This window comes from Callospermophilus lateralis, chromosome 18, assembly GCF_048772815.1.
Source record: "Callospermophilus lateralis isolate mCalLat2 chromosome 18, mCalLat2.hap1, whole genome shotgun sequence".
NCBI lineage: Eukaryota > Metazoa > Chordata > Mammalia > Rodentia > Sciuridae > Callospermophilus > Callospermophilus lateralis.
This window is the reverse complement of record NC_135322.1, coordinates 44,266,734-44,279,697: the sequence shown is the minus strand read 5'-3', so window position 1 is coordinate 44,279,697 and position 12,964 is coordinate 44,266,734. Positions and strand designations below refer to the sequence as shown.

General features: G+C 34.8%; 1 protein-coding gene across 1 annotated transcript in view; it reads left to right on the top strand.

Moving 5' to 3' along the window:
• Cdh8 (cadherin 8) overlaps positions 1-2,291 on the top strand; it is a 333,641-nt gene extending 331,350 nt beyond the window's left edge. The window contains exon 12 of the mRNA XM_076838247.2: positions 2,246-2,291. Within this exon, the coding sequence (XP_076694362.1) occupies positions 2,246-2,291 (46 nt within the window). The remainder of the gene's footprint in view (positions 1-2,245) is intronic.
• The last annotated feature ends 10,673 nt before the right edge of the window (positions 2,292-12,964 follow it).

The window sequence follows — 12,964 nt, the reverse complement described above, 5'->3', positions numbered from 1 at the left end:
CATGTGTGAACCTTGCCTCAGAGAATTGTGATTTCTAGCCTATGAATTTTACAGTAAAAATGCTTTGGAAGAAAAATGTATAGGTAAGTGTATGTGTACATAAAAGAAAAAAAAAAACTTAGATTCACTGGCATCGCTAGTGAAGCAAGAATGGTTAGAAATAGACAAATGTGTCTTTGGAAGAGTTCACTTAATCATATGCTTAAAGTAAGACAAGACTCTGCAGGAGACTTAGAAATCTCCTAGGAGCAGCCGGATTCCACACTGAGACTCAACAGAGTGCTGGGCTATGCTGTATTTTGGAGAAGGAAAAGCGGGTGCTGAGAGCTAAGTAGCCAATTACTCTTTATAGCCACATAAGGACTGGAGGCAAGTAGTCCCTTCCAACGAGTTGTGTTATGCGATCACTAGCTTTGCAGGGAATCTCACGAATGTATAACCTTCTGATTGCCTTTTTGATTGAAAGTTCCATCTGAGATCAAGGCAGTGCAACCAGTAATAAGATTTCAAAAAATCCCATCACTGGCACTGTCGGAAAGGTTGAGCATGACTGAAATCCCATCATTGTCAGTCAAAAAGATAAGGTAACAGCGGGCATCACTATAAAAGCTGTATAAATGCACAATTTAAACATGAATATCAACATTGAAAAGAATATGCATGATATCAACATTGAAAGGAATATGCATGCATGTTCATCTGTATACACACACAAATATATACACACACAATTAAGGGAGTGGTGATAATTTATATTCAGTTCATTTCACATTCTCATACACTACTAAAACCTGGAATGGGGGCTCTTTGTTTTCCTCAATCTAAGTTGGAATTTGAAAGCAATTCGACTGAGGATAAAGGGTTTTAAATGTAAGTTTTTTATTTGTGAACAAAATAATTGCTCATAATGCTTGGGATTAGAATTAATGCATTACATCCTGAACTTGGATTTAGACGTTCTGCATCATTGTATTTTTGTGGAGAAAATAATTGTAGAATATATTTTATAGGAAATACTTTCTGGCTTTTTAAAATTTTATTTATAAATTGCAAAAGCTTTGTTGCTCTACAAAATTTCTTTGAAATGTTACTTAGTTGCACAGTGTTGACTATGTTTGACATTGTAGTTATTGCTCTTCATCAAAATTGTAGGAGATGATGTTGTCATTATCACTAAAGTAGATATTTATTTTTTTATGATTTTATTCTATAGTCAATACACATGTGTGGATTAAATAATATATTATCTAAAAAGATATCCAAGCCTTACTACTATAGACACAATCCTGGTATTATAGGACCGTGCAATTAACCCCTGTCCTTACTCCCTTGATAGACAATCTAAGGGATAAGAAGTTTGTCTAGTACAATTACTCAGCTTCTACCAGTGCAGGGATTAGCTGATATATAGATATGAACAAATAAATGCAATGGTATTTCAAAACGTATTTTTCTAACTTATAAAAGCAGCTAATCAATCACATCTAAACTAATTGTTGAAATATTCCTTGCCTATAATTAAATAGTAGTCACATTTGGAGTTAAACTTAGGTTGATCTGACATTAGAGTCCCTGATCTCTCCACTAAACAATACTATCTGTGATTATAATGTGAGGCTTAAAATGATAAGAAATAGAAAGCACATTATAGTTTGTGCTGTGGAAGTACTGAGCAGTAATTAAGTGACTCCAAATGGCAAGACTTAATGAAGGTTTCACGAAGATGTTTTTTTTTTTTTTTTTTTAAAGATAGCAAATGAACAAGCACAAAGAAACCACAGCTTTTCCAAAAACTAAGGGTAATTGTAAGAAACGCCACATGTAAGGACTAAAGAAAGATGTTTGGACACTCGGAAAGATAGAGAAATTGATGTTCATAGAATGCTCTCCTAAGGCCTAAATCATGGTTTCTTTTGTGGGTGAGATATGAGGCTCAGAGACTTCTTAAGGAATGTTCTAGAATTTAGCTACACATCTAATAAGTGAGAGAGGGAGTTGGAGTATAGCTTCTGAGTCATTTCCAGGATGGTGAAGCTGTGTTTTGATATGCACTGCCTCTCCTTTACTCATGGAAATTTCCTCTAGATCACAGCAGGAGACATTTGCTGGAGGTATTGGTGCCTGTGGGCACTCTCCTTCCAACTTGTGTTACCTGTCACCATCTGGTTCACACCTTGAATGCAAGTGTTATCTCTAACAGATATCTCTACTAATAGATAATAGATATCTCTATTATTATTCACAGATTACAGAAGAGGGTTACTAGGAGGAATAACACAGGATGTTGCTGAAGACAAAGACTGCGGAAACAGTGACATCAATGAACTCAGAGGCCAGAACTACAAAAGGAAATGAGAAGTCACAAAAGGCAAATTTTAATTCCTTCAGATTTCTTCTGTATGTGCCAGGGTATGGAGGGCCATTCTGACTCCACATAAACACGAGGAAGATTTTAACAACTATCATCTAAGATTAAACATGCAATTTACAAATCATTGATTGAGATGACTTCTCCTTTCTAATGAATGCTTTCCTTTGGCTTTGACTTTCTTTGATGGTTTTCTATAATTCATCCTCTAGATTTGGAGAGCTATCACGTATTTGTCAAGTTTGTAGAATATAGAAGTGGATGATGTAGGCTCAATGTTGGAGCTATAAATAACAGTATTGCAAATAAACTTAAAAAAGTACCCCCTACCAAAACATGTATTTTCTGCAACGTTTGTTTGAGATACTGTGCTTGTGACAGGTGAAAGGTATACTCACCATTCTTCTCTTTCTTCTCAAAGACATGGGTAATAATTGGATAAATTATAGAGTTAAGTAAAGGACAAACCATTAGACTTGGCTGTACTATAAAAGTGGGGAGCAGACAGTGATTTAAAATCACAGAGAAAAAATGTCAAAGCTTACTAAGGCACAATACCATGCTAAGGCATTGCTGAAAGAGTTTTGGAGAGAGCAGACTGTCAGACCATGAAGACTAGAGGGTAAGGTCAGGCTAGATTCCAGATATCTAAAAATGAATAGAGATGCCAAAGTGGGAAATTTCTCAATGAAATTCAATGTCAATATCTAAAATGCTCCATGTAACAAAACTCCCCAATGCTTATTTCTTTAACAACTGTGTACTGAGGATATTCCACTAATCTATATGTTGAGAATAAAGCAGTGAATAGGATAGGAAAGGCTATCTCCCTTCAAAGCTTTGGTAGTATGAGAAAAATAATAGATGGGTAAATTTAAGAAAAAAAATTGATATGATGGAACTTAATATAGATACATAAGAAACTAAATGTTTTGTATATCATAGAGATATTTCAGCTGCTAGTTTTTACACTAATAGTAAACAACTGCAAAAACTATGTAAAAGTTTGTTTTAGTTGTTCTCCTGTACTAAACCAGTGGCATACACAATAAATAAGAATGAGGTCTATTCTGTAGTGGATGAGGGAGAAAGCACACAATAAGACGTGGAGAGCTGAGCAGAGAGTGTATTATACAGGTTGTGGTCGACCAGGATTAGAAGCTCAGATTCACTTTATGCGAAAGAGGAAGCAATTGAAAGGGACTAAAATTGAGGGAATGACATGGTCTGACTTGTAGTTTTGAAATGATCATTCTCATTCTTGTATGGAAATAATATTGTTGGACCTCAGAATTAAAGCAGAGGCCCAGAGAGAAGGTTGTTTCTTTAGCCCAAGGAAGAAATTATCTTTCCTTTCACTCTTTCAGTGGTAATAGAGATGGAAGAAATAGAATCCTGATATATATCGGATATAAAATTGGAATCAATGGAGAATGCATTCAAATAAGCCGATAAGCCGAAAGAAGGAAAGATGAAACTTAAACATGACTCCTAGAAGTTTTTACTTGAACAACTATGTGATTAATAGATCCATTTGCAAAGATTGTGAAGACAGACTGAATTTGGATACCAAAAGCTTGCATCTGACTTCTCTAATTGTCCACAGTAGAAAAAGATAGCAGAAACCATAGTCCTGTAGAAACTCCTACATGGAGTATGTAAAAGACTGTTAGGATTTCCCAGAGAAGTAGAACCAAATGTATGTACAATGTGTGTATGTCTCTGTGTGTGTGTGCATGCCTGTGTGTTTAGGTGTGTATGTATAAAATAGATATCCTATTTTAGATATATGCATATATGAGAATATACTCTTACATGTGTATCCCATTTTGTGTGTATACATATATGTATATTAAAGAGAGGAAGAGAGACAGAGATGGATAAGTAGATATTGATTTAGTATAAGGCTATTTGTATATTAGTATATTAGATAATGAGATGGGTCATGATCTGCTATCTGCAAGCTGGATATCCAGAAAAGCCAGTGATGTAGTTCAGTCTGAGACTGACTTCCTGAGAACCAGGCAAGCTAACGGCATAAGTTCCTACCTGAGGGCCAGAGAACATGAGATAGATAACCTGGCTCAAGAAGAAAGGCATAAAGCAAAATAGTCAAATGACTCCTTCCTGTTGTTTAGGCCCTTGGTGGAGCACATGATGCCCACCTAGACCACATGATGCCCACCTAGACCATGGGAGACAGCACACTGAATTCACAGATTCAAAGGTTAACATCATCCAGAAACACCCACACCGATTCATCCAGAACTAACATTTAATCTAGAAACCCTAGGCACAGCTAAGTTGATACATAAAATTAATCTTCTCAGTGACCATCTCAAGCATGCTACTACATTTTGATTTTCTGTAGGTCAATTACTGAGTCAATAAAGGTCACAAGACATATCATGATTCATCTTAGAGAAGATGTAGTTAGACTGATTATTTTATATTTTCTAGTTTTCAAAAGATGAAAAACAAATAGAGGTTCTATTTCATCCAACAAGTGGGCTGGGGTATGAGGGATTCAGTTACTGGAAATGTTTCTTAGTGATTATGAAGAAATTATTATGAAACATTTATCTATGCTTACAAAAATGAAAGGAAAAGCACATGTAGCAGTATATATAAATGTGACACATTTATATGTCAGGAAGCATTCCTAAGCTAATCCTTTCTCTTTGAAACGAATGCCAATCCTAAAAGAAAAAAAACAAAACAAAAAAAATTTTGGTATTTGAGGTTTAGTTGTGTTTAAAAACTAAAATTTACTGGAAAAAAATATACTCATTTTTTTGGATTATGTGTTAATCTCCACTTTCTTTTCTTTTTCTTTTTTTTTTTTTTTTTTGAGAGTAAAGTGACAGGATTTAATAGTGTAGTAGAAAGAAAGCGGAGCTTCCCAAGAGGGAGGATCCCAAGAATAGGTTAACAACAAATGTCTGTTTTCTAGGGTTTTTTTTTTATTGGTTGTTCAAAACATTACAAAGCTCATGACATATCATCTTTCATACATTTGATTCAAGTGGGTTATGAACTCCCATTTTTACCCCAAATACAAATTGCAGAATCACATCGGTTACACATCCACATTTTTACATAATGCCATATTAGTGACTGTTGTATTCTGCTACCTTTCCTATCCCCTACTATCCCCCCTCCCCTTCCCTCCCATCTTCCCTCTCTACCCCATCTGCTGTTATTCAATTCTCTCCCTTGGTTTTTTTTCCCCTTTCCCCTCACAAACTCTTATATGTAATTTTGTGTAACAATGAGGGTCTCCTTCCATTTCCATACAGTTTCCCTTCTCTCTCCCTTTCTCTCCCCCCACTCGTCGTCTCTGTTTAATGTTAATCTTTTCCTCATACTCTTCCTCCCTATTCTGTTCTTAGTTGCTCTCTTTATATCAAAGAAGACATTTGGCATTTGTTTTTTAAGGATTGGCTAGCTTCACTGAGCATAATCTGCTCTAATGCCATCCATTTCCCTGCAAATTCCATGATTTTGTCGTTTTTTAGTGCTGCGTAATACTCCATTGTGTATAAATGCCACATTTTTTTTTATCCATTCTTCTATTGAAGGGCATCTAGGTTGGTTCCAGAGTCTAGCTATTGTGAATTGTGCTGCTATGATCATTGATGTGGCAATATCCCTATAGTATGCTCTTTTAAGGTCCTCAGGGAAAAGACTGAGAAGGGCGATAGCTGGGTCAAATGGTGGTTCCATTCCCAGCTTTCCCAGGAATCTCCATACTGCTTTCCAAATTGGCCACACCAATTTTCTGTCCCACCAGCAATGTACGAGTTACCCTTTTCCCCACATCCTCGCCAGCACTTATTGTTGTTTGACTTCATAATGGCTGCCAATCTTACTGGAGTGAGATGGTATCTTAGGGTGGTTTTGATTTGCATTTCTCTGACTGCTAGAGATGGTGAGCATTTTTTCATGTACTTATTGATTAATTGTATGTCCTCCTCTGAGAAGTGTCTGTTCAGGTCGTTGGCCCATTTGTTGATAGGGTTATTTGTTATCTTATTGTTTAATGTGTTGAGTTCTTTGTATATTCTGGATAATAGGAATCTCCACTTTCTAATAAAGTTAACCTAAGTCTCTGGAATTTGATATCAGGTGCACAGAATTTGTCTAGAGAGAAAAGTGTTGTGCCAATAAGTATAAGAATCTCAGTGAATCATAAAGAAGAATGAAATTATGGCATTTGCCAGTAAATGATTGGAACTGGAGACAATCAAATCCAAAAGCCAAATGTTCTCTCTGATAACCCATAAAAAGGGAGGAGAGGAGATGAAATTAAAGAAATTCATTGGATTAGACAAAGGGAAATGAAGGGAAGGAAGGAGGCATGGGAATAGGAAAGACAGTAGAATGAACTGGATATAACTTTCCTATCCTTATAAATGAATACACAATCAATGTAACTCTACAACATGTACAACCACAAGAATGGGATCATAATTAGAATAAATTATATTCTATAGATGTATAATAAGTCAAAATAAATTCTACTGTCATGTATATCTGAAAAGTACAAATAAAAATATATTAAAAATTATAAGAACTTCTTATATAAAGCACTAATTTAAATGGATGCACCAAATTTGACATGCATTTATTATGTTATGAACCCTGTAGTATATGCCATGGAGCTTGATCAAAGATGATGAGACTCATTTCCTCTCCTTGAGAACTTTGTCTTCTGTGGCAGTCTCACACACTTATTTTAATTTTTAAAATTATAGCATTGTGTTTTTATTTGTGTATGTTTTAGCAATTTCAAACTGCTATTAGAACACTGAGTCAAATACTTAATACTTCATGAGTTCAGGGATACATACATATTTATTATGCTCTGCCATGCAGAAAAAGTTAAAGATTCAGTTGGTCATTATGGGATGTGATGATGCATATAAAGACAACATCAAGTGAGAAGCACGGGGACACAAATGTTCAAGCACTCTAAAGAAAACCTTAAAACTTGTCAGGGATAAACTAAGAACAGAAACTGACAAATTCATTTCTTTTTCCTATAGAAATGTCAATGAAATCTAGGAGTATATTTATAAGTAACACCCTTTGTTTTACATGCTTTATTCTATAAATATAAAGATAATTTCATGTAATAGTTGACTATCAAAGACAAAAATGCCATGTGAATATGTAAATAGATGACTTCTTTGAAAGTCTTCACAGAATTACAACTTGCTTCAATCCTAAAAAATTAGTAAGCATAGAACAGAACTCCTTTTTTCATAAATGGTAATTACCCAAATTTTATAGCAATTAAACTAGTTAATAGAGAATCCTCACATACATTCTTCTAAGAGGAAATAAGGAAAGAAAAGCTGTCCTCATTGTTTCACTTCATTCTCTTTGGAAGAAATCATGAAGATTTCTAGATGTAGGAAAATCATAGAAAAATTAACATGTTAGATTGATAAATTATTAACACTAAGTAGATATTTCAGCAGTGTAGCTAAATCTGAATGATATTTATGAAAGAAATTAAAATGTTAAGAATTTCAATTCTTAAAATTTATTCTCCAATTTCCATCCCATTATAATCAAATTTGTAATTGAAATGTTTTTTACAAATTTTATTTTACATTTTATTGAGGTCCATTCTCCCACAAAAAAAAATGTAAGTGATATTAGCAGAAAGATGAGGAAAGAAGTATGTTTCTCACACTACCAGGTAAGAGGAATTTGCTGCTAAGCTATAAAAAATAAATCAAGGAGACAATTAAAAAAGTCATTAAAAAGCCTGTGGAATTTCTGTTGCAGGTAGAGAAGTAGACCAAAGTATATGAAACAGTTTTTTAATTAAAAGTTCAAATTTAAAACAGTAGGCAATCACTGTAATCTCCCGAGACAGGTATAAAAAGGTGAATACAGTCAAGTGTTGGTAAAAAGGTTAAAAATAATGCACTGCATCTCTCTTATGATCCATCATTGCCACATCAGGGTATAAACACCAGAGGGGTCCCTGCACAGGTTTGTAGGTGCATATGTCCAGTATTATTCACTTGGATGTTTTACACACACACACACACACACACACACACACACACACACATACACACACCCCTGAGGTACTGAACATGCCCTATGTACCCACACTAGGAGAATGGATCTTAATTTTATCTACTTAATAAGTGGACAAAGTTATACTATGTGGCATTTGGACATTATTAAAATAAAATAGACACCAACAATTTAAAAACATTGTCAAGCAAAAAAATATAAAGTAAAGGATGAAATATATGACATAATAACATTTATATTAACCAAAACCACATAAAGATACATATCTAAGGGTATTTATTCAATGACCCAACTGTGTACACTTTTGATCTAGTGAGCTTCAATCCCAGAAAGCATACCTAAAGATAAAAAATGTAAGGTGTGCTTCAGATACACAGTAAATAACATATACCTTGGACTTAATGGTTGATGGAGAGGAAGAAGTCTTCGACCAAGAGTGGGTGGTATTCTGATTGTGAAACTTTCTATGTACTAAGAAACCCAATCCAAGATGCGAACTCTAATCTAAGGAATTATGTGATGCAGAACAAAAGAAGACCTCATCTGAGTGAAAGGTTTAAATTTTCCAATATTCTTCAGACTTTCTTTGAGGTCCCAATCTACATTTGCCAACTCAAATCTCTTAGAAATCCTATTGCAATGAAAATTCTTTTTTTTATCCCAGGATTCTCAAATATAATTAATTATGATTTTTTTCTTAGAAAAACCAATTTCATCTTTCTAGATAGATGCATTTTATGGAATGAAATGTGAGCATGACTGCTAGAATCCATAAGCATACAAAGGATTTTCAAGAAGTGAATGGGTATGATCAGATCTAATTTACTTTTCTTCCTCTTGAGGCATCATACTTATTGAATATTGACATTGCACACATTTCTGTGATAAGTTTTATTGGAAGAAAAATTAGTAAAATGAGTCACAGATTTTACTCACACAGAGTTAACTGGAGACATGTAAATATATATTAATTTCTATTAGTGAAGTTAAATTAAACAGTACTATAGAATTCATCATCATATTTTGATCATATCCATCCCCTATTACCTTTTCTTCCACTCCCCTCCCCCTGATCTCTTTCTTCCTTCATATTAGCTTTGTGATACATTCATGTCATTTTGTTTAACACTTAGAAATAATTAAATGATGTGGCCTATGGTATATGACAGTATCTAAAGGAACTGATGAAACATTTGGGAGCTGTTATGTGACTTTGGAAAAGAAAAGGCTCACAGAAGGTTCAGTATGACCAGCAAGAACAATGTGCACATTTATATATGACCAACAGAACTCTGTGACCAAAAAAAGGAACACAGATTTTTTTTTGTATAATATTTTGCCGTCACAGCAGAAATTCCACTTATAAGAATGCAAGTGACCAGTATACTCCTGTAAGCCATTCATATATTGATCTGACAACTTATAAGAGTTCATTATAACCATATCAAGTGGAAAGTAGCCTCTTCTTGGGATGTTCCTGAAAGGTTCATGTTGAATTGACAGAATATTAGTTTTTTTACAGTCTATCCTCCTTATGTGAAACTCATATTATTTCTGCATTTGTATATGAAAATATTCCGGCATTGATGAAGGTAGAAAATAACTACCTCTATAATTTGATGGTTTTGTAATCATACTATAAAATGATTGCTCTCTTCTCTAATCCAAAACCAATAATGCTGAAGGATGGTACATACTCAGCACAAGGTTTCTCAATGAGGAATTATAAACAATCTGGCAAATATACTTGTGGGACAGTGAAGAAGGTGTTTTCAAGATTGTTCCCTAAGATGAGTTAAGTACTTCATATCTGCACAGAGATGTAGAAATAAGATCATCAAATCAGCTCCCCACTCTGCATGCTACCAATTCATCATTAAAAATCAAACCTTGTGATATCCCTCTCATCAATTCAAGGGAGAATGTGGTAAACAACACAAAGTAAAGAGATTTGGAATTGCCTCTTCTAATCACCCAGATCCCTATCACCAGGCGTGTTTACAACATAGCCATACTCAAGATCAAGTGTCTTCTCCTGACCTACACAGAAGAACCTAGTTGGGAAAATAATAATTTTCTATGATCCCACTCAGAAACTGTTTCAGGTCCACTGATTCTGATGATTCCCTTTCTGACTAAGTTTATCAGATTTCTTTCTGGTTTACCTTATCAGCTGACTCCTTCATGGAGCCAATTTACTACAAGGCCATACTTTGTCCCTTGCATTTGGTTTTGCTTCCCATTCCAAAATTCCAAAGAATGACCCAAGTCTTTAAATAAAATGATTGAGTTCTTGGCTGACCCCTTGGATGCGGAGATGTGGTCTTTCAGTTTTAAAAGATTTGTATTGTGGTTACTTATCCTCAAATCATTTTCCTTGTGTCAATGAGTTCTGCAAAGTTCTTCTTGCAAGAAGACATTACAGTCTAATTTTTTTCTGCCTATAATTTCTATACTGCATACTTTTGTAAGGGAGAGTTCAATTTGCTTCTTTTGGAAATGAAAGGGAGAGAAAGAGGGCAAGGGGAAGTGTACTGAGATTGTTTAAATGGGGATATCATTTCAAAAGTATTGGTATAGTTAAGAATGGTGTGCAGGATCCCAAAACTAACAGCAGAAAAAATACCACTAATAGTCTTAGTTTTGATTGAAAAATGAGAATTAAATCGTTACTTGAAATTGGAAAGAAATCTCAGGTTTTTACTTTCAGCACAGGAGACAGGAGCATGACAAAGAAAGGTAGTTGACTTTTGGAAATCCATTGATGATAAAGGGACCAAATAAATTTAGATGGAAGTAAGACAGAGCAAAGGAACTAAAGAAAGAAAAATGTTTAACTGCTAATTGATTGAGCATTACAGGGTACCATTTTCATAAATTTGTATGAGATGTCAACAAAGTATTTTTATCACCTTTCTACAGTTTAAAAAACTGAGATTCTGAAATATGAAGTAACTAGACAAAATCACATTTTCATCTATGACAAAAGCTGAAATTTGTAGTCCATGGGTGCTGAATTGCCAACAAGTGACACTGCTAAGAGGTTCCAAAAATATGATCTCATTTATTTGAATCAACACAGTTTCTGCAGAATTCTTCAATCATCTTCATTGTGTCATTGAGTTCTTCAAAGCTCTTCTTCCAAATGGAATCAAAATATCCCCTGGTTTTCATGAACTCCTTAATATACCTCTTGCTCACCTCCAGAAAAATGAGGATTTCTCCATTCTTGTGAGCAATTTCAGCAATATCACTTTTTGCTGGGAATTTCATTACATTCACAAGATAGCTATGTTTAGAAACAAGATTTCCAATGCAATCTGGCTTATGTTTTATCCTGTACATACACATACATTTGAAGCAATTCTTTCTTATAACTGTAAAATTCAATCTAAGAAATAATTTTGGAAGGTTTCAATGCCTCTTACACTTATGACATAGGTAATAACTGACTGTGACCTTGTACTTTCCAGAGACAATGAACTGTGCTTGTCCTCAAACATTGAGAAGCAATGATATTTCCTGAACACACCTGGTGGGAAAAAATGGCATGTTCCTCAGTCAATGATACTAAGAGATAACAGACAATTAGATTCTCAATTATGGAAGGAAATTCAGCAAAGAATTATGTTAAATCATCCTCTCCCTTGCCACCTGGTGCTGAAAACTTTATATCCCTGTCTTTGCTGAAAAAAAAGTAAGGAAATCAGGCTTTTTGATAGACACCTGTTATATATTTATTTAGTCAGCCAATGTTTATTGGGTGTCCCATTTTGCAAGCCATGATACTGAGTTCTGGGTACACATTTTCAAATAAAAACGACATGCCCCCTGTCATTCTGGATCCAACACAGTCTAAACACACATACCTCAAACCTCCAAATTTTATACCACGAAGTGTCATGTGAGTGACAGTAAGAGGCTTCACAAATGTGTCCTGTACCAGGTGCTCCGGCAAGAAGAATAAAATCTAACCTAATTGCACAAGTCAAGCCATGTGTTACAGTGTGATGTTGGGCCAGCATAGAGGAGGAAAATCTATTTGATCACACAGAGAGGGTAACTTTTGCAAATCATCATCTAAAGGAGGAAAGGTTTTTTTTAATATTCTACAGACATTGTACCTGGTTGTCAATCTTGAAGTACTGTGAAGAAACATTTTGGAATCTAGAAGAGAAAATAATAAAGGAGGCTGATTTCATTAAGTTAGACAGGAATGCCTCAAATATGGGGGGAAAGAAGGTATTTAAGCTACTATACTCTACCATACTATTTAGTGAGTGGAATCACATCGTGTTTAAGATGATGAAAAAAGACCGTTATTGTACTAAGAAATTGTTAAAGGAGGAGTCAAGATGAAAGGGGAAGTGACGAATGAATTTAGAGCTCTAGAAAGAAACTCAGGGGAGTTATTACTGCAGACCAAGAGTAGAGAGGTCCCAAGAGTGATATACTTGGCTAAAGGAGTTCAGAGATTTGTGAGGTGTAGACTGAAAATACCTGCTGAATCTGTCCTTGGTGTCCATTGTGAACACA